The sequence below is a fragment of the Bombina bombina genome, chromosome 11, assembly GCF_027579735.1.
Source record: "Bombina bombina isolate aBomBom1 chromosome 11, aBomBom1.pri, whole genome shotgun sequence".
In the NCBI taxonomy this organism is placed as follows: domain Eukaryota; kingdom Metazoa; phylum Chordata; class Amphibia; order Anura; family Bombinatoridae; genus Bombina; species Bombina bombina.
Genome location: NC_069509.1, coordinates 95,916,307 through 95,939,643, shown reverse-complemented (window position 1 = coordinate 95,939,643; position 23,337 = coordinate 95,916,307). Strand labels below are relative to the sequence as shown.

The 23,337-nt window shown below is 42.5% G+C and overlaps 1 protein-coding gene across 1 annotated transcript in view; it reads left to right on the top strand.

Moving 5' to 3' along the window:
• The first annotated feature begins 595 nt into the window (after positions 1–595).
• The window catches only part of ROGDI (rogdi atypical leucine zipper), a 119,734-nt gene continuing 96,992 nt past the window's right edge, over positions 596–23,337 (top strand). Inside the window, exons 1-2 of the mRNA XM_053694782.1 lie at positions 596–678; positions 5,888–5,983. Of these exons, the coding sequence (XP_053550757.1) occupies positions 613–678; positions 5,888–5,983 (162 nt within the window). The 5' untranslated portion in view covers positions 596–612. The remainder of the gene's footprint in view (positions 679–5,887; positions 5,984–23,337) is intronic.

Below are 23,337 nucleotides of genomic sequence, written 5' to 3'. Positions count from 1 at the left end.
TTCCGAGCATAGAGAGTACACGATCCACCCTTGTTTAAATTCAGACAACAGTTTTTCTGTACAGTCCTCAGGCACCTCTATATCCTTGTGTTACTTATTTTTCCGTTGGCTTCGGCTGAATGACTGGGGGTTATGAGTAAGGGAAGTGATACTTAACAGCTTTGCTGGGGTATTCTTTGCCGCCTCCTGCTGGCCAGGAGAGAATATCCCACTAGTAATTGTAATAAATTGTGGACTCTCTATGCCCGGAAATAATTAAATTTATCAGGTAAGCATAAATTTTGTTTTTCGTGGAGTTACTTATTAGAGGGGACTGATTGGCTAAAATGTATGTCTGTCAAAAGTACACAAATAAGGGGGCTTAGATACAAGGTAATCACAGAGGCAAAAAGTGTATTAATTTAACAGTGTTTATTCAAAACTGGGGAATGAGTAATAAAAGGGATTATCTATCTTTTTAAACAGTAAAAATTCTGATGTAGACTGTCCCTTTAACACAGCATCTCTTTAAGTAAAGCAACAAGATAATAGATGGGCTTTAGGGATTTTATCCTCATATTTCTTCATTAATTTATTTTATTTATTTCTTTTTTTAAGGAAGTGAATCTGAAAATGCTGAGAACTAATCAGCTGTTACATTTTGCCTTCCGTGAGGATAAACAGTGGAAAATGCAGCAAGTATGGATGTTTTTTTTTCTGTCCCCCCCCCCCCCCCCCCAACACAAAGGAATTTGCAAACTGTTATCCAACTTAGACTAAGTAATGACTATTTATTATATTGGACCAGAAGGCCTTATCAGAATTTTCCCTCGTATTATGGGCCTCTGATTACATTGGTGACTTTGAAGGGTTGGCTCTATAATAGCTTATTATATAATTTCCATTACTTTGGTTTTGGTATCAGTTCTGTGTTATACTGTAACAATTTTTCCACTTTGTCATGTGAAATTTAGAGCTTATAGATTGGACAATATTTCACTGTTGTGTGTCTATTTGCTTAATTGCTTTAAAAGGGCAGTAAAGGGCCAAAACAATTCATTTAGAGTATGTAATTTTAAGACTGTCGACTCTGCACGTCTGTGTTTAACCCCCACAAAGGGGGTTAAAAGCACAGTAGAAATACGGTTTGGGACTGCAGAGGCCTGCTGGTCTTTAGAGCTGATCCAATCAGAAGCGCTAGTAGCACAACTGTGCTGTGTAACTAGTTTCTGATTGAGACCGGTGTGTGTTGAACGCACAGTAGTGCAAGGTCAATAGTCTTAAAATTTGCCTAAGCATAATATGTATATATATATATATGTGTGTATGTATGTGTATATATATATATATATATATATATATATATATATATATATATATATATATATATATATATATATATATATTAGGAAGGAAATCCAGGGTCACAATAGATGAAATAAAATCCAAACTTTATTGAAATCCACATATGGATAAAAACCATGGGGGTCAAAAACGAACAACACTCAGCACCTGTTGCTTCCAGCTGACATGTTTCGGTGTGATACCGTAATCATAGCTGATGGAATGCACAGGTGCTGCTTCATTTAAAAGCACTATACAATTCTGATTGGTTAATAACAAAAACAAAACTCTGTGTGAGTGTGCAGATTAGTAGTGGTGTAAAAATTAACCATTTACATACCTTAAGTGTAAAAACTTCTATATTGTGTATGAAAGAGAACATCATATCTAATATTTAAAGCTTAAATATTAAAGCTTGAACATTCTTTGAGATTTAACCTGCAATGATGGAAAACACATTTCGTATCCATTACTTATATAATAAATTGGTATATATTAGCAGGTACCTCTAGTCCTATGTTACAAAAATAAAGGATAAGAAGAGAACAAGAAGATGGAAAATATGTTGAACATTATTAAAGCAAAATAACGTATACATGGAATAGCATTAGAAAACTAATGTACTATGTTATATCCTCAGACAGAGAATTAAGTAAAAACATTTTTACTGGTCAATAAAGAAAAAACTGTTGCGACACATATAGATACAATAAACCTTCTCTGGATACAGTAAAAATTAGTGTGTAAGGCTAACAGTAATAATAAATATTTATGACCATCCTCATAAAGAAAATAACGCTATTTAAACTAGTATTGAAACAGAAATGAAAAATGAAGGGCTCAATAGATAGCTGTGATGTATAGGTTATATTGAAATACTCTTTAACCTACTACTTCCAATAATTAATCAGATCATATTCTGAATTTAGTCCCTTAGGGACACGAGTCTGTAACTTAAAAATCCAGAACATCTCCCTTTTACCTAAAATGTGGGATCTGTCTCCTCCACGCAAGGGAGTAGTAACCCTTTCAATAGCCTGCCACCTCAGTGTTGCACTGCTCTTATTATGTACAAGTTTAAAGTGTTTGACTAGTGGGGTACTAGCTTCTCCAATTTTAATGGTAGAAAGGTGATTGCGAATCCTGGTATTGACCTCAGTACTAGTGAGCCCTACGTACTGTAAATGACATTCAATGCATGCACTGTACTTATTAGTTTGTCATCAGCTGCCAACATTCTAAAGTGTTTATTGACTATATTGCAAATTTCTTTGTACTCTATGCTATAGTCAGTAACAAAGGTAACTTTATTGTCTGTCCTTGTAACCTGTGTCTTATTCAGGGTTCTAGATCCTTTGAGGAGGGTCTCCCTATCTACTCTGTCCACTTGTACATGTGCCTGTTTGATGACATGTTTAGGGTATCCTCTATCACCAAGTCTTTTTTTCAAGTTCCATTCTCTGTTTTTGAAAAGTTGACTCTTCACTGCAATTTCGTTTGAGCCTAATCATTTTCCCTTTTGCTACTGCTAATGGTACATGCTTAGGGTGACAACTCCTAGCATGGAGCAGGGTATTCCTTGTGATTGGCTTTCTAAACGTGCTGCTGTGAATTTTACCCGACCTGTCAGCCTTAAGAGTGAGATCCAAAAAGTTGATCTCAGTGTGGTGGTGTTCAAATGTAAATTTTAGACCTACATTGTTATTATTAAGTCTATTGACAAAGTCAAGTAGGTCTGTGATTGGTCCACACCACACAAAAAGGAGATCATCTATATACCGCCTGTAAAGGGATATCTGATCTCTGTGGGGGTTCAGTTCTCCAAACATGTGGGACATCTCCCACCAACCCATGAGGAGGTTGGCATATGGGGGCGCAAATTTGGCCCCCATAGCTGTCCCACATCTTTGGAGATAAAAAGATTCCCCAAACCGAAAATAATTGTGTGTTAACATAAAATGTGTGGCCCTTAGTATGTATTCAATGAAGGGTCTGTCAAAAGATGAAAAATTTTCTAGAAAATATCTGATGGCCTCCAAACCCTTTTCATGTGGGATTGAGGAGTAGAGGGCGACCACATCCACGGTCAACCAAATGTGCACCCTAGAGTCCCATACAAAATCTTGAAGTAAATTCAAAAGATCTTTGGTATCTCTCAAATAGCTCTGCAAGCTTTTTACAAAGGGAAAGAGTAAAGCATCTAGCCATTGGGATAGATGTTCAAAGATAGACCCAATTCCGCTTATAATGGGTCTACCCTTTACCTCAGTCAATGTTTTGTGGACTTTTGGAAGGTGGTGGAAGATGGGCACTACTGGGCATTCGACATACAAATACTCAAAAGTTGCAAAATCAAAGTGGCCATCATCCAAAAGTCTTCGCAAATCCCTTTGAAAACTGGTTGTTGGATCCCTATCCAATTCAAGGTAATTGTCTGTGTCATGTAACTGTCTGTGTGCTTCATAGATATAGGCTTCCCTATCTAGAACAACTACCGCACCTCCCTTATCAGCTGTGCGTATCACTATGTTGTTATTCTTCTGTAAATCAGTGATGGCTTTTTTTTCCTTGACAGTAAGGTTAGATTTAGTCCTATATATATATATATATATATATAGGTGTGTGTATAGATAGATAGATAGATTGGAGTAGCTGTGTTAGTCCAGATATTTAGATATCAAAATAACAAGAGTATTGCATTGAGCAATGATACTTTTTTATTGGACTAACTATACATTTATAAAATGACAAGCTTTTGGAAAAATGTCTTCCGTTTTCAAGTCTGAAGCAAAACACAGGCTGAAAAGACAAAGTGTTAAAGAGGTCTGAATGCAGGGGGAGGAGGGGGTGTCGTAAAAATCATGATGGGGGCTTAGGAGACAGGCAGATAATGTCAGTAAAAGATAACAGGCAGGGGACATATATGGTTATACACAAAGCTTTATGTATAACCATATATTTCCCCTGCCTGTTATCTTTTACTGACACTATCTGCCTGTCTCCTAAACCCCCATCATGATTTTTACGACACCCCCTCCTCCCCCTGCATTTTGATATATATATATATATATATATATATATATATATATATATATATATATATATTCAAGCAATTTTCAGCTCAGCCCACCAAGAGGCAACCGCCTGGGTGCAAATATAAGCAATATAAGTAACACAGTCAAATGCACTCTCAGGTCTTTTCAAATGATTCTTTAACGGAACGTTTTCGGGGTTCACAACCCCTTCATCAGCATGAACAAATAACCAAATATCACACAATTTATAGTGTATCAAACAGTGTCTCACCAAACAATTGTTGCTTCCAAAAGTGCGCCAAAATATCGAGTGTGGAACGCATCTTGCGTTCCACCGTGATCATGTCAACCGGAAGTGATGTCCAAAGACCGCTGCTCCATAACCTGTCATAACCTAACCTGCTCTGAATAGGCGGACAGACATCGCCGCAATTCACACCCCTGCTGGTAAGCGGCGCTTCCCCAGCAGTTCACAAGAGCTGCTGGTGCAATGCTGAATATGGAGAGCGTATTGCTCTCCGCATTCAGCAAGGTCTGTCGGACATGATCCGCACTGTCGGATCAGGTTTGACAGACCTTTGTTAAATAGGCCCCCTAGTGTTTGGATTAAGGCAGCATAAAGGAGCTGAGAGCAGCAGTATTGGGCTTTAGGTTTATTTACTACTAGCGCTGATTTATTGTCCTCTTTTAACACACACACACACAGCTGTATATTTATACGTTTATTAAAAGAAATCCGCTGTTTTCAAAAGTTAAAGGGACACGAAACCCAACATTTTTATTTAATGATTTAGACAAAGCTTACATTTATAAAAAAAAAAAAAAAAAAAAAAAGTTTACAGTTAACTTCTATATCAACTTTGTTTTCATGGTATTCTTTATTGAAAAGATACCTAGGTATGTAGCATGCATGTCATGGCAGGAAATAGTGCTGCATATGTATAACATTCTTGCCAAATTCCTCCCATATAGTGCTGCAGACATGTGCACGCTTCTGAGCCTTTCTACCTGATTTTCAACAAAGAATATTAAGAGAATAAAGACAATTTGATATCAGAAGTAAAAAGTTGTTTGAAATTGCATGGTCTTACTGAATCATGAGAGAAAAAAATTCCGGTTTCATGCCCCTTTAAAGGGACAGTAAAGTAAAAATTAACCATTCGTGATTCAGACAGAGTATGCAATTTTTAACAACTTTTCAATTTACTTCTATTATAAAATGTGCTTTGTTCTTTTGGTATCCTTTGTTGAAAAGGATGCCTAGGTATCTAGATGCTGATTGGTGGCTGCACATATAAACCTCCTGTGATAGGCTCTCCTGATGTGTTCAGCTTGCTCTTAGTAATGCATTGTTCTTCAACAAAGGATACCAAGAGAATGAAGCAAATGGGATAATAGAAGTTATTTAGAAGAGTATTCTCTATCTGAATAAAAAAGAAAACATTGGGTTTCATATCTCCTTTTAGTGTTTTAGATGTGGTGACGTTTCAAAGTGAAACATACTGTTTTTTTTTTTTTTTAATTTCTAGATTCAAGATGCCAGAAATCATGTCAACCAGGCTATTTATTTGCTAACCAACCGGGGAGACAGCTACACATTCCAGACAGGCTCTGAAGTTTTAAAGGTGAGAAAGTAAAAACTAGCAAATCTGCTTAAAGGAACAGTGCACACCAATTTCTCAAACATTGGTGTGTCCGGTCCACGGCGTCATCCATTACTTGTGGGATATTCTCCTCCCCTACAGGGAATGGCAAGGAGAGCACACAGCAAGAGCTGTCCATATAGTCCCTCCCAGGCTCCGCCCCCCCAGTCATTCTCCTTGCCGCTCTGAACAAGTAGCATCTCCACGGGGATGGTGAGGAGTTTGTGGTGTTTAGTTGTAGTTTTTTATTCTTCTATCAAGAGTTTGTTATTTTAAAATAGTGCTGGTATGTACTATTTACTCTGAAACAGAAAAAGATGAAGAGTTCTGTTTGTGAGAGGAGTATGATTTTAGCAGCAGTAACTAAAATCGTTTGCTGTTCCCACACAGGACTGTTGAGCTGAGAGAACTTCAGTTGGGGGGAACAGTTTGCAGACTTTTCTGCTCAAGGTATGACTAGCCATTTTTCTAACAAGACTGTTGCTGGAAGGCTGTCATTTTTCCCTCATGGGGATCGGTAAGCCATTTTCTTAGTCTCAAACAGAATAAAGGGCTTATTATGGGCTATAAACTGGTAGACACTTCTAGGGGCTAAATCGATTGCTTTATTTAAGTATTATATGCAGTTTGAAGTTGAATTTCACACTTTTATAACATTGGGGAACGTTTTTAGCGCCAGGCACTTGTTAAGACACCTTCCTAGTCAGGATGGGCCTTTCTCTGTAGTAGGCAGAGCCTTATTTTCGCGCCATTACTGCGCAGTTACTTTTGAGTACAGTACATGCAGCTGCATGTGTGAGGGTCTGGAATCCACTAAAAACGTTCCTAGAAGGCTTCATTTGGTATCGTATACCCCCCTGGGATTGGTGAAGTCGCAGCAAAGGCTGTGGCTGGGACTGTAAGGGGGTTAAAATTGTAAACGGCTCCGGTTTCCACATTTTAAGGGTTAACAGCTTGAAAATTGGGGTGCAATACTTTGAATGCATTAAGACACTGTGGTGAAATTTTGGTAAAGATTGGATAATTCCTTCATAGTTTTTCACATATTCAGTAATAAAGTGTTCCCTGTTTAACATTTAAAGAGACAGTAACGGTTTTGTTTTAAAACGGTTTTTGTGCTTTATTAACCAGTTTAAGCCTGTTTAACATGTCTGTACCTTCAGATAGATCAGGTTTTAAAATATGTGTGATAATTGTGCCATAGCGTCCAAACAAAGTAAGGACAGTACTGTCACAAATAGTAAAGTTGCCCAGGATGATTCCTCAGATGAAGGAAGTAGACATAGTTCTACATCATCTCCTTCTGTGTCTATACCAGTTATACCCGCGCAGGCGACCCCTAGTACTTCTAGCGCGCCAATGCTTGTTACTATGCAACAATTGACGGCAGTAATGGATAACTCCATAGCTAATATTTTATCCAAAATGCCAGCATTTCAGAGAAAGCGCGATGGTTCTGTTTTAAACACTGTAGAGCAGGAGGGCGCTGATGATAATTTTTCTGTCATACCCTCACACCAATCTGAAGTGGCAGTGAGGGAGGGTTTGTCAGATGGGGAAATTTCTGATACAGGAATAATTTCTCAGCAGGCAGAACCTGATGTTGTGACATTTAAATTTAAATTAGAGCATCTCCGCGCATTACTTAAGGAGGTGCTATCTACTCTGGATGATTGTGACAATCTGGTCATCCCAGAAAAATTGTGCAAGATGGACAAGTTCCTTGAGGTCCCGGTGCACCCTGATGCTTTTCCGATACCTAAACGGGTGGCGGACATAGTGAATAAGGAGTGGGAGAAGCCAGGCATACCTTTTGCCCCTTCTCCTATATTTAAGAAATTGTTCCCTATGGTCGACCCCAGGAAGGACACATGGCAAACAGTCCCTAAGGTCGAGGGGGCGGTTTCTACTCTAGCCAAGCGCACGACCATTCCTATTGAGGACAATTGTGCTTTCAAAGATCCTATGGATAAAAAATTGGATGGTTTGCTTAAAAAGATTTTTGTACAGCAAGGTTACCTCCTTCAACCTATTTTGTGCATTATTCCTGTCACTACAGCGGCATGGTTCTGGTTCGAGGAACTGGAAAAGTCGCTCAGTAGGGAGACTCCGTATGAGGAAGTCATGGACAGAATTCACGCACTTAAGTTAGCTAATTCCTTTATTTTAGACGCCGCCTTGCAGTTAGCGAGGTTAGCGGCGAAAAATTCAGGGTTTGCAATTGTGGCGCGCAGAGCGCTCTGGCTAAAGTCTTGGTCGGCGGATGTATCTTCCAAGACAAAATTGCTTATTATCCCTTTCAAGGGTAAGACCCTTTTTGGGCCAGAATTGAAAGAGATTATTTCAAACATCACTGGGGGAAAGGGCCATGCCCTCCCACAAGATAGACCTTTCAAGGCTAAGAATAAGTCCAATTTCTCCAACATAGGTGTGTCCGGTCCACGGCGTCATCCTTACTTGTGGGATATTCTCTTCCCCAACAGGAAATGGCAAAGAGCCCAGCAAAGCTGGTCACATGATCCCTCCTAGGCTCCGCCTACCCCAGTCATTCTCTTTGCCGTTGTACAGGCAACATCTCCACGGAGATGGCTTAGAGTTTTTTAGTGTTTAACTGTAGTTTTTCATTATTCAATCAAGAGTTTGTTATTTTCAAATAGTGCTGGTACGTACTATTTACTCAGAAACAGAAAAGAGATGAAGAATTCTGTTTGTATGAGGAAAATGATTTTAGCAACCGTAACTAAAATCCATGGCTGTTCCACACAGGACTGTTGAGAGCAATTAACTTCAGTTGGGGGAACAGTTTGCAGTCTCTTGCTGCTTGAGGTATGACACATTCTAACAAGACGATGTAATGCTGGAAGCTGTCATTTTCCCTATGGGATCCGGTAAGCCATGTTTATTACGATTGTAAATAAGGGCTTCACAAGGGCTTATTTAAACTGTAGACTTTTTTTGGGCTAAATCGATTGATATTAACACTTATTTAGCCTTGAGGAATCATTTATTCTGGGTATTTTGATTTAATAATATCGGCAGGCACTGTTTTAGACACCTTATTCTTTAGGGGCTTTCCCAAAGCATAGGCAGAGTCTCATTTTCGCGCCGGTGTTGCGCACTTGTTTTTGAGAGGCATGGCATGCAGTCGCATGTGAGAGGAGCTCTGATACTTATAAAAGACTTCTGAGATAGACTGTGTTCTGAATGTGGGGAAGCCAGAATTCCTATTCATTTAAATAAATGTGATTTATGTGATAATGACAATGATGCCCAAGATGATTCCTCAAGTGAGGGGAGTAAGCATGGTACTGCATCATTCCCTCCTTCGTCTACACGAGTCTTGCCCACTCAGGAGGCCCCTAGTACATCTAGCGCGCCAATTCTCCTTACTATGCAACAATTAACGGCTGTAATGGATAATTCTGTCAAAAACATTTTAGCCAAAATGAACCCTTGTCAGCGTAAGCGTGGCTGCTCTGTTTTAGTTACTGAAGAGCATGACGACGCTGATATTAATATCTCTGAAGGGCCCCTAACCCAATCTGAGGGGGCCAGGGAGGTTTTGTCTGAGGGAGAAATTACTGATTTAGGGAACATTTCTCAGCAGGCTGAATCTGATGTGATTACATTTAAATTTAAATTGGAACATCTCCGCATTTTGCTTAAGGAGGTATTATCCACTCTGGATGATTGTGAAAATTTAGTCATCCCAGAGAAACTATGTAAAATGGACAAGTTCCTAGAGGTGCCGGGGCTCCCAGAAGCTTTTCCTATACCCAAGCGGGTGGCGGACATTGTTAATAAAGAATGGGAAAGGCCCGGTATTCCTTTCGTCCCTCCCCCCATATTTAAAAAATTGTTTCCTATGGTCGACCCCAGAAAGGACTTATGGCAGTCAGTCCCCAAGGTCGAGGGAGCGGTTTCTACTTTAAACAAACGCACCACTATTCCCATAGAGGATAGTTGTGCTTTCAAAGATCCTATGGATAAAAAATTAGAAGGTTTGCTTAAAAAGATGTTTGTTCAGCAGGGTTACCTTCTACAACCCATTTCATGCATTGTCCCTGTCACTACAGCCGCATATTTCTGGTTTGATGAACTGCTTAAGGTGCTCGATAGTGACTCTCCTCCTTATGAGGAGATTATGGACAGAATCAATGCTCTCAAATTGGCTAATTCTTTCACTCTAGACGCCTCTTTGCAATTGGCTAAGTTAGCGGCTAAGAACTCTGGGTTTGCTATTGTGGCGCGCAGAGCGCTTTGGTTGAAATCTTGGTCGGCTGATGCGTCTTCCAAGAACAAGCTACTAAACATTCCTTTCAAGGGGAAAACGCTGTTTGGTCCTGACTTGAAAGAGATTATCTCTGATATCACTGGGGGTAAGGGCCACGCCCTTCCTCAGGATCGGCCCTTCAAGGCAAAAAATAGACCTAATTTTCGTCCCTTTCGTAAAAACGGACCAGCCCAAGGTGTTACGTCCTCTAAGCAAGAGGGTAATACTTCTCAGGCCAAGCCAGCTTGGAGACCAATGCAAGGCTGGAACAAGGGAAAGCAGGCCAAGAAACCTGCCACTGTTACCAAGACAGCATGAAATATTGGCCCCCGATCCGGGACCGGATCTGGTGGGGGGAAGACTCTCTCTCTTCGCTCAGGCTTGGGCAAGAGATGTTCTGGATCCTTGGGCGCTAAAAATAGTCTCCCAGGGTTATCTTCTGGAATTCAAGGGACTTCCCCCAAGGGGGAGGTTCCACAAGTCGCAGTTGTCTTCAGACCACATAAAAAGACAGGCGTTCTTACATTGTGTAGAAGACCTGTTAAAAATGGGAGTGATTCATCCTGTTCCATTAAGAGAACAAGGGATGGGGTTCTACTCCAATCTGTTCATAGTTCCCAAAAAAGAGGGAACGTTCAGACCAATCCTAGATCTCAAGATCTTAAACAAATTTCTCAAGGTCCCATCGTTCAAGATGGAAACCATTCGAACTATCCTTCCTTCCATCCAGGAAGGTCAATTTATGACCACGGTGGATTTAAAGGATGCGTATCTACATATTCCTATCCACAAGGAACATCATCGGTTCCTAAGGTTTGCATTCCTGGACAAACATTACCAGTTCGTGGCGCTTCCTTTCGGATTAGCCACTGCTCCAAGGATTTTCACAAAGGTACTAGGGTCCCTTCTAGCGGTGCTAAGACCAAGGGGCATTGCAGTAGTACCTTACCTGGACGACATTCTGATTCAAGCGTCGTCCCTTCCTCAAGCAAAGGCTCACACGGACATTGTCCTGGCCTTTCTCAGATCTCACGGCTGGAAAGTGAACGTGGAAAAGAGTTCTCTATCCCCGTCAACAAGGGTTCCCTTCTTGGGAACAATTATAGACTCCTTAGAAATGAGGATCTTTCTAACAGAGGCCAGAAAAACAAAGCTTCTGGACTCTTGTCGGATACTTCATTCCGTTCCTCTTCCTTCCATAGCTCAGTGCATGGAAGTGATCGGGTTGATGGTGGCGGCGATGGACATAGTTCCTTTTGCGCGCATTCATCTAAGACCATTACAACTGTGCATGCTCAGTCAGTGGAATGGGGACTATACAGACTTGTCTCCGAAGATACAAGTAAATCAGAGGACCAGAGACTCACTCCGTTGGTGGCTGTCCCTGGACAATCTGTCTCAAGGGATGATGTTCCACAGACCAGAGTGGGTCATTGTCACGACCGACGCCAGTCTGATAGGCTGGGGCGCGGTCTGGGGATCCCTGAAAGCTCAGGGTCTTTGGTCTCGGGAAGAATCTCTTCTACCGATAAATATTCTGGAACTGAGAGCGATATTCAATGCGCTCCAGGCCTGGCCCCAGCTTGCGAGGACCAGGTTCATACGGTTTCAATCAGACAACATGACGACTGTTGCGTACATCAACCATCAGGGGGGAACAAGGAGTTCCCTAGCGATGGAAGAAGTAACCAAAATTATTCTTTGGGCGGAGTCTCACTCCTGCCACCTGTCTGCTATCCACATCCCAGGAGTGGAAAATTGGGAAGCGGATTTTCTGAGTCGTCAGACATTGCATCCGGGGGAGTGGGAACTCCATCCGGAAATCTTTGCCCAAGTCACTCACCTGTGGGGCATTCCAGACATGGATCTGATGGCCTCTCGTCAGAACTTCAAAGTTCCTTGCTACGGGGCCAGATCCAGGGATCCCAAGGCGGCTCTAGTGGATGCACTAGTAGCACCTTGGACCTTCAAACTAGCTTATGTGTTCCCGCCATTTCCTCTCATCCCCAGGCTGATAGCCAGGATCAAGCAGGAGAGGGCGTCGGTGATCTTGATAGCTCCTGCGTGGCCACGCAGGACTTGGTATGCAGATCTGGTGAATATGTCATCGGCTCCACCTTGGAAGCTACCTTTGAGACGAGACCTTCTTGTTCAGGGTCCGTTCGAACATCCGAATCTGGTTTCACTCCAGCTGACTGCTTGGAGATTGTACGCTTGATTTTATCGAAGCGAGGATTCTCAGATTCTGTGATCGATACTCTTGTTCAGGCCAGAAAGCCTGTGACTAGAAAGATTTACCACAAAATTTGGAAAAAATATATCTGTTGGTGTGAATCTAAAGGATTCCCTTGGGACAAGGTTAAGATTCCTAGGATTCTATCCTTCCTTCAAGAAGGATTGGAAAAAGGATTATCTGCAAGTTCCCTGAAGGGACAGATTTCTGCCTTGTCGGTATTACTTCACAAAAAGCTGGCAGCTGTGCCAGATGTTCAAGCCTTTGTTCAGGCTCTGGTTAGAATCAAGCCTGTTTACAAACCTTTGACTCCTCCTTGGAGTCTCAATTTAGTTCTTTCAGTTCTTCAGGGGGTTCCGTTTGAACCCTTACATTCCGTTGATATTAAGTTATTATCTTGGAAAGTTTTGTTTTTAGTTGCGATTTCTTCTGCTAGAAGAGTCTCAGAATTATCTGCTCTGCAGTGTTCTCCTCCTTATCTGGTGTTCCATGCAGATAAGGTGGTTTTACGTACTAAACCTGGTTTTCTTCCAAAAGTTGTTTCTAACAAAAACATTAACCAGGAGATTATCGTACCTTCTCTGTGTCCAAAACCAGTTTCGAAGAAGGAACGTTTGTTGCACAATTTGGATGTTGTTCGCGCTCTAAAATTCTATTTAGATGCTACAAAGGATTTTAGACAAACATCTTCCTTGTTTGTTGTTTATTCAGGTAAAAGGAGAGGTCAAAAAGCAACTTCTACCTCTCTCTCTTTTTGGATTAAAAGCATCATCAGATTGGCTTACGAGACTGCCGGACGGCAGCCTCCCGAAAGAATCACAGCTCATTCCACTAGGGCTGTGGCTTCCACATGGGCCTTCAAGAACGAGGCTTCTGTTGATCAGATATGTAGGGCAGCGACTTGGTCTTCACTGCACACTTTTACCAAATTTTACAAGTTTGATACTTTTGCTTCTTCTGAGGCTATTTTTGGGAGAAAGGTTTTGCAAGCCGTGGTGCCTTCCATTTAGGTGACCTGATTTGCTCCCTCCCTTCATCCGTGTCCTAAAGCTTTGGTATTGGTTCCCACAAGTAAGGATGACGCCGTGGACCGGACACACCTATGTTGGAGAAAACAGAATTTATGTTTACCTGATAAATTTCTTTCTCCAACGGTGTGTCCGGTCCACGGCCCGCCCTGGTTTTTTTAATCAGGTCTGATATTTTATTTTCTTTAACTACAGTCACCACGGTACCATATGGTTTCTCCTATGCAAATATTCCTCCTTAACGTCGGTCGAATGACTGGGGTAGGCGGAGCCTAGGAGGGATCATGTGACCAGCTTTGCTGGGCTCTTTGCCATTTCCTGTTGGGGAAGAGAATATCCCACAAGTAAGGATGACGCCGTGGACCGGACACACCGTTGGAGAAAGAAATTTATCAGGTAAACATAAATTCTGTTTTTCGTTCCTTTCGCAATTTCAGGAACGGACCGGCTTCCAACTCTGCAGCCTCTAGACAAGAGGGTAACGCTTCCCAGACCAAACCAGCTTGGAAACCAGTACAAGGCTGGAACAAGGGTAAACAGGCCAAGAAGCCTGCTGCTGCTACCAAAACAGCATGAAGGGGTAGCCCCTGATCCGGGACCGGATCTAGTAGGGGCAGACTCTCTCTCTTTGCTCAGGCTTGGGGAAGAGATGTTCAGGATCCCTGGGCACTAGAAATAGTCTCTCAGGGTTATCTTCTAGAATTCAAGGAACTACCCCCAAGGGGAAGGTTCCACATGTCTCACTTATCTTCAAACCAAATAAAGAGACAGGCATTCTTACATTGTGTAGAAGACCTGTTAAAGATGGGAGTGATACACCCAGTTCCAACTGTGGAACAAGGTCAGGGGATTTACTCAAATCTGTTTGTAGTTCCCAAAAAAGAGGGAACTTTCAGACCAATTCTGGATTTAAAAATTCTAATCAAATTTCTCAGAGTTCCATCGTTCAAAATGGAAACCATTCGAACAATTTTACCTACAATCCAGGAGGGTCAATATATGACTACCGTGGATTTAAAGGATGCGTACCTACATATTCCTATCCACAAAGATCATCATCAGTTCCTAAGGTTCGCCTTTCTGGACAAACATTACCAGTTCGTCGCTCTTCCGTTCGGTTTAGCCACTGCTCCCAGAATTTTCACAAAGGTGCTAGGGTCCCTTCTGGCGGTTCTAAGACCGAGGGGCATTGCAGTGGCACCTTATCTAGACAACATTCTAATTCAAGCGTTGTCTCTTTCCAAGACAAAGGCTCATACAGACATTGTTCTAGCCTTTCTCAGATCTCACGGGTGGAAGGTGAACGTAGAAAAGAGTTCCCTGTCTCCGTCAAAAAGAGTTCCCTTTTTGGGAACAATAATAGATTCTTTAGAAATGAAGATCTTCCTGACAGAAGTCAGAAAGTCAAAAACTCTTGTCAAGTTCTTCACTCTATTCTGCAGCCTTCCATAGCTCAGTGCATGGAAGTAGTAGGATTGATGGTTGCAGCAATGGACATAGTTCCTTTTGCTCAAATTCATCTAAGACCATTACATCTGTGCATGCTCAATCAGTGGAATGGGGACTTTGCAGACTTGTCTCCACAGATTCAAGTAGACCAGGTGACCAGAGACTCACTCCGTTGGTGGTTGAATCAGGATCACCTGTCTCAGGGAATGAGTTTCCGCAGACCAGAGTGGGTCATTGTCACGACCGACGCCAGTCTATTAGGATGGGGCGCGGTCTGGGATTCCCTGAAAGCTCAGGGTGTATGGTCTCGGGAAGAGTCTCTTCTTCCGATAAACACCCTGGAACTGAGAGTGATATTCAATGCTCTCCGGGCTTGGCCTCAACTAGTGAAGGCCGGATTCATAAGATTCCAGTCAGACAACATGACGACTGTAGCTTACATCATCCATCAGGGAGGAACAAGGAGTTCCTTGGCGATGAGAGAGGTATCCAAGATCATCAAATGGGCGGAGGATCACTCCTGCCATCTACCTGCAATTCACATCCCAGGAGGAGACAACTGGGAAGCGGATTATCTGAGTCGTCAGACTTTCCATCCGGGGGAGTGGGAACTCCACCCGGAGGTCTTTGCCCAGTTGACTCAATTATGGGGCATTCCAGACATGGATCTGATGGCGTCTCGTCAGAACTTCAAGGTTCCTTGCTACGGGTCCAGATCCAGGGATCCCAAGGCGACTCTAGTGGATGCATTAGTGGCGCCTTGGTCGTTCAACCTAGCTTATGTGTTTCCACCGTTCCCTCTCCTTCCCAGGCTCGTAGCCAGGATCAAACAGGAGAAGGCCTCTGTGATTCTGATAGCTCCTGCGTGGCCACGCAGGACTTGGTATGCAGACCTGGTGAATATGTCATCGGCTCCACCATGGAAGCTACCTTTGAGACAGGATCTTCTGGTACAAGGTCCATTCGAACATCCAAATCTAGTTTCTCTGCAGCTGACTGCTTGGAAATTGAACGCTTGATTTTATCCAAGCGTGGGTTTTCAAATTCAGGGATAGATACTCTGGTTCAAGCCAGAAAACCTGTGACTAGGAAGATTTACCATAAAATATGGAAAAAGGATATCTGTTGGTGTGAATCCAAGGGATTCTCCTGGAGTAAGATTAAAATTCCTAAGATTCTCTCCTTTCTCCAAGAGGGTTTGGATAAAGGGTTGTCAGCGAGTTCTCTAAAAGAACAGATTTCTGCTTTATCCGTGTTGTTACACAAACGACTGGCAGCTGTGCCAGATGTACAAGCTTTTGTACAGGCTTTGGTCAGAATCAAGCCTGTTTACAGACCTTTGACTCCTCCCTGGAGTCTAAATTTAGTTCTTTCAGTTCTTCAAGGGGTTCCGTTTGAACCTTTACATTCCATAGATATCAAGTTACTATCTTGGAAAGTTCTGTTTTTGGTTGCTATTTCTTCTGCTAGAAGAGTTTCTGAACTATCTGCTTTGCAGTGTGATCCACCCTATCTGGTGTTCCATTCAGATAAGGTTGTTTTGCGTACCAAGCCTGGTTTTCTTCCAAAAGTTGTTTCCAACAAGAATATTAACCAGGAAATAGTTGTTCCTTCCTTGTGTCCGAATCCAGTTTCAAAGAAGGAACGTTTGTTACACAATTTAGATGTAGTCCGTGCTTTAAAGTTCTATTTAGAAGCAACAAAGGATTTCAGACAAACTTCTTCTTTGTTTGTCGTTTATTCTGGTAAGAGGAGAGGACAAAAAGCTACTGCTACCTCTCTTTCTTTCTGGCTGAAAAGCATTATCCGATTGACTTATGAGACTGCCGGACGGCAGCCTCCTGAACGAATCACAGCTCACTCTACTAGGGCTGTGGCTTCCACATGGGCCTTCAAGAACGAGGCTTCTGTTGATCATTTATGTAAGGCAGCGACTTGGTCTTCTCTGCACACTTTTGCCAAATTCTACAAATTTGATACTTTTGCTTCTTCGGAGGCTATTTTTGGGAGAAAGTATTTTCAAGCCGTGGTGCCTTCTGTTTAGGTAACCTGATTTTCTCCCTCCCTTCATCCGTGTCCTAAAGCTTTGGTATTGGTTCCCACAAGTAATGGATGACGCCGTGGACCGGACACACCAATGTTGGAGAAAACAGAATTTATGCTTACCTGATAAATTACTTTCTCCAACGGTGTGTCCGGTCCACGGCCCACCCTGGTTTTTTAATCAGGTTTGAAAAATTTCTTTCTCTATACACTACAGTCACCACGGCACCCTATAGTTTCTCCTTTTTTTCTCCTAACCGTCGGTCGAATGACTGGGGGGGGCGGAGCCTGGGAGGGACTATATGGACAGCTCTTGCTGTGTGCTCTCCTTGCCATTCCCTGTAGGGGAGGAGAATATCCCACAAGTAATGGATGACGCCGTGGACCGGACACACCGTTGGAGAAAGTAATTTATCAGGTAAGCATAAATTCTGTTTTTCATATACCTGCATGTGATAGACCCTACTATAAAGAAGAATATGCACAGATACTGATCTAAAAATCCAGTATAAAACCTACTTAGAAGCTCCCAGTTTAGCACTGATGATGTTAGGCTTGGACACTCAGTGAAAGGGTGTGGAAAAACAAAAACAGCAGTCCCTCCCCCAATTCTCTGCACATGAAAAGACGATTACATAAACAGGAGCCAGCAGGAGTCTGTAAACGCGTGTATACATCTGACGCTGTGGGGGCTTAGGTAGGAGTCTGAAAATCAGCACAATGTTATTAAAAAATAAGCAAAACTATACATTGTTACAGAAACACTCCCAGGTGGGCTATATAAATGGATCATCTACAAAACATTTATGCAAAGAAAAATCTAGTGTACAATGTCCCTTTAAACTGAAAGCAAACCCAGTATGGTCACGGAACATTTTAGTTCCTTAGGGACAATGGCAGATAGTAAATTCCCAAATACAGTAGCATCTTGACTTCAGTCTGAATCCTTGGCCATTTTCTTTATTTACAACTTTTTGTTCTTTTTTTTTTTTATGGACATTCCCAGTATACACTATGCTAAACACAAAATATGGTTAATAGCTTTTTATATATTGTATCCATATCGCATGAGCTTGTAATTAGATGAAACCTAATGATACTTTAAAGATCACATCACATTTCCACATTGTTATTGCTTTGCTTGTGTGAGTAGCATTATGACCAATACATATAATTTAACATGCTGACATTATATAGAATAGTGTTACCTATCACACGCTAGTAGAAATGGGGTACAGGGAATGGTGACATTGTGAGGTATCTCACTGTGCAGTGCAAATTTCATGGGCAGAGATTCCAAGTATACAGAGATGTTGTCACATTCCAGTGTGTGAAAGTCGCAGTTGCCAGTGTATGGGGAGGTTTGCAATATTTTTGTGGCCTGTAGCGTGGGTTAGAGTTAACTCTTTGGATGCCAAAAATACAGACTTTATTGCTGCTTTCCTGATCTAAGCCGACTCTTGAAATATGCAGACAGGAAGCAGCTGATAGGTACAGTGTACATGAAGAGGGTCATTCTCACACAGGTGACATCGCTATGTCTCCTGATCAGAAGCAAACTCTGACAGTTCCAGCAGCACTGCTGGAGTGACATACCTGCTGGCTGAACTGACCGCAACTCTTTCTTTTTACATTTAAGTTAGTGTCTCCAGCCTAGGAGGTTGCAAGAAATGAGGCTTTGCTTAAATGTACATTAAACACTAAACAAGATAAATAGAATGATGCAGTCAAAGAAAACATTAGTCTGAGAATAACTAGTAGATGTATTTCTTCTGTTATGTGTGATCAGTCCACGGGTCATCATTACTTCTGGGATATAACTCCTCCCCAACAGGAAATGCAAGAGGATTCACCCAGCAGAGCTGCATATAGCTCCTCCCCTCTACGTCAGTCCCAGTCATTCTCTTGCACCCAACGACTAGATAGGATGTGTGAGAGGACTATGGTGATTATACTTAGTTTTTATGACTTCAATCAAAAGTTTGTTATTTTAAAATAGCACCGGAGCGTGTTATTACTTCTCTGGCAGAGTTTGAGGAAGAATCTGACAGAGATTTTTTACTATGATTTTAACCGGAGTCGTTAAGATCATATTGCTGTTCTCGACCATCTGAGGGAGGTAAAGGCTTCAGATCAGGGGACAGCGGGCAGATGAATCTGCATTGAGGTATGTGGCAGTTTTTATTTTCTGAATGGAATTGATGAGAAAAGCCTGCCATACCGTTAAAATGACATGTATGTATACACTTCAGTATTCTGGGGATGGTATTTCACCGGAACTACTGTGTTAAGGTCACTAATCCTTTTAATAACTATTCTCATGTTAAACGTTTTTGCTGGAATGTAGAATCGTTTACATTGCTGAGGTACTGTGTGAATAAATGTTTGGGCATTATTTTCCACTTGGCAGTTTTTTGCTTTAATTGTGACAGTTTCGTTTCTCTTCACTGCTGTGTGGGAGAGGGAGGGGCCGTTTTTGGCGCTCTTTGCTACGCATCAAAAAATTCCAGTCAGCTACTTTTATATGTCCTGCATGATCCGGTTCATCTCTGACAGATCTCAGGGGTCTTCAAACTTCTTTGAAGGGAGGTAAATTCTCTCAGCAGAGCTGTGAGAATTCTTATAGTGACTGTGTATAAAAAACGTTGTTTTGTTTTCTTATGTACAAATTTAATTAGTGTTGTTTTTTACTAATGGGAACAAACCTTTGCTAAAAGTTGTGTTGTTTTAAAATTTGATGCAATAACTGTTTTTCAGTTCATTATTTCAACTGTCATTTAATCGTTAGTACCTCTTTGAGGCACAGTACGTTTTTTGCTAAAAAAGATTATAACCAAGTTGTAAGTTTTTTGCTAGTGTGTTAAACATGTCTGACTCAGAGGAAGATATCTGTGTCATTTGTTCCAATGCCAAGGTGGAGCCCAATAGAAATTTATGTACTAACTGTATTGATGCTACTTTAAATAAAAGTCAATCTGTACAATGTGAACAAATTTCACCAAACAGCGAGGGGAGAGTTATGCCGGCTAACTCGCCTCACGCGACAGTACCTGCATCTCCCGCCCGGGAGGTGCGTGATATTTTGGCGCCTAGTACATCTGGGCGGCCATTACAGATAACATTACAAGATATGGCTACTGTTATGACTGAAGTTTTGTCTAAATTACCTGAACTAAGAGGCAAGCGTGATCACTCTGGGGTGAGAACAGAGTGCGCTGACAATGCTAGGGCCATGTCTGATACTGCGTCACAGCTCGCAGAGCATGAGGACGGAGAGCTTCATTCTGTGGGTGACGGTTCTGATCCAAACAGATTGGACTCAGATATTTCAAATTTTAAATTTAAATTGGAGAACCTCCGTGTACTACTAGGGGAGGTCTTAGCAGCTCTCAACGATTGTAACACTGTTGCAATACCAGAGAAACTGTGTAGGTTGGATAAATACTTTGCGGTACCGGCGAGTACTGACGTTTTTCCTATACCTAAGAGACTAACTGAAATTGTTACTAAGGAGTGGGATAGACCCGGTGTGCCGTTCTCACCCCCTCCAATATTTAGAAAGATGTTTCCAATAGACGCCACCACTCGGGACTTATGGCAAACGGTCCCCAAGGTGGAGGGAGCAGTTTCTACTTTAGCTAAGCGTACCACTATCCCGGTGGAGGATAGCTGTGCTTTCTCAGATCCAATGGATAAAAAATTAGAGGGTTACCTTAAGAAAATGTTTGTTCAACAAGGTTTTATATTACAACCCCTTGCATGTATCGCGCCGATTACGGCTGCGGCAGCATTTTGGATTGAGTCGCTTGAAGAGAACCTTAGTTCCTCTACGCTAGACGACATTACGGACAGGCTTAGAGTCCTTAAACTAGCTAATTCTTTCATTTCGGAGGCCGTAGTACATTTAACCAAACTTACGGCTAAGAACTCAGGATTCGCCATACAGGCACGCAGGGCACTGTGGCTAAAATCCTGGTCAGCTGATGTTACTTCTAAGTCCAAATTACTTAATATACCTTTCAAGGGGCAGTCCTTATTCGGGCCCGGTTTGAAAGAAATTATCGCTGACATTACGGGAGGTAAGGGCCACGCCCTACCTCAAGACAAGGCCAAAGCTAAGGCTAGACAGTCTAATTTTCGTCCCTTTCGGAATTTCAAAACAGGAGCAGCATCAACCTCCACTGCACCAAAACAGGAAGGAGCTGTTGCTCGTTACAGGCAAGGCTGGAAGCCTAACCAGTCCTGGAACAAAAGCAAGCAGGCCAGGAAACCTGCTGCTGCCCCAAAGACAGCATGAACCGAGAGCCCCCGATCCGGGACCGGATCTAGTAGGGGGCAGACTCTCTCTCTTCGCCCAGGCCTGGGCAAGAGATGTTCAGGATCCCTGGGCACTAGAGATCATATCTCAGGGATACCTTCTAGACTTCAAATTAGCTCCCCCAAGAGGGAGATTTCATCTGTCAAGGTTGTCAACAAACCAGATAAAGAAAGAAGCGTTTCTACGCTGCGTACAAGATCTGTTAACAATGGGAGTGATCCATCCGGTTCCGTGGTCGGAACAAGGACAAGGGTTCTACTCAAACCTGTTTGTGGTTCCCAAAAAAGAGGGAACTTTCAGGCCAATCTTAGATTTAAAGACTCTAAACAAATTCCTAAGAGTTCCATCGTTCAAAATGGAAACTATTCGGACAATTTTACCCATGATCCAAGAGGGTCAGTACATGACCACAGTGGATTTAAAGGATGCTTACCTTCACATACCGATCCACAAAGATCATCACCGGTATCTAAGGTTTGCCTTCTTAGACAGGCACTACCAGTTTGTAGCTCTTCCATTCGGATTGGCTACGGCTCCAAGAATCTTCACAAAGGTTCTGGGTGCCCTTCTAGCGGTACTAAGACCGCGAGGGATTTCGGTAGCTCCGTACCTAGACGACATTCTAATACAAGCTTCAAGCTTTCAAACTGCCAAGTCTCATACAGAATTAGTTCTGGCATTTCTAAGGTCGCATGGATGGAAAGTGAACGAAAAGAAGAGTTCTCTCTTTCCTCTCACAAGAGTTCCATCCTTGGGGACTCTTATAGATTCTGTAGAAATGAAGATTTACCTGACAGAAGACAGGTTAACAAAACTTCAAAATGCGTGCCGCGTCCTTCATTCCATTCAACACCCGTCAGGAGCTCAATGCATGGAGGTGATCGGCTTAATGGTAGCGGCAATGGACATAGTACCTTTTGCACGCCTACACCTCAGACCGCTGCAACTATGCATGCTAAGTCAGTGGAATGGGGATTACTCAGATTTGTCCCCTACTCTGAATCTGAATCAAGAGACCAGAAATTCTCTTCTATGGTGGCTTCATCGGCCACACCTGTCCAGGGGAATGCCATTCAGCAGGCCAGACTGGACAATTGTAACAACAGACGCCAGCCTACTAGGTTGGGGCGCTGTCTGGAATTCTCTGAAGGCTCAGGGACTATGGAATCAGGAGGAGAGTCTCCTTCCAATAAACATTCTGGAATTGAGAGCAGTTCTCAATGCCCTTCTGGCTTGGCCCCAGTTAATAACTCGGGGGTTCATCAGGTTTCAGTCGGACAACATCACGACTGTAGCTTACATCAACCATCAGGGAGGGACAAGAAGCTCCCTAGCAATGATGGAAGTATCAAGGATAATTCGCTGGGCAGAGTCTCACTCTTGCCACCTGTCAGCAATCCACATCCCGGGAGTGGAGAACTGGGAGGCGGATTTCTTGAGTCGCCAGACTCTTCATCCGGGGGAGTGGGAACTTCATCCGGAGGTCTTTGCCCAAATACTTCGACGTTGGGGCAAACCAGAGATAGATCTCATGGCGTCTCGCCAGAACGCCAAACTTCCTCGCTACGGGTCCAGATCCAGGGATCCGGGAGCAGTTCTGATAGATGCTTTGACAGCACCTTGGAACTTCAGGATGGCTTATGTGTTTCCACCCTTCCCACTGCTTCCTCGATTGATTGCCAAAATCAAACAGGAGAGAGCATCAGTAATTCTAATAGCACCTGCTTGGCCACGCAGGACTTGGTATGCAGATCTAGTGGACATGTCATCCTGTCCGCCTTGGTCTCTACCTCTAAGACAGGACCTTCTGATACAGGGTCCATTCAAACATCAAAATCTAACTTCTCTGAAGCTGACTGCTTGGAAATTGAACGCTTGATTTTATCAAAACGTGGTTTTTCTGAGTCGGTTATTGATACCCTGATTCAGGCTAGGAAGCCTGTTACCAGAAGGATTTACCATAAAATATGGCGGAAATACCTATACTGGTGC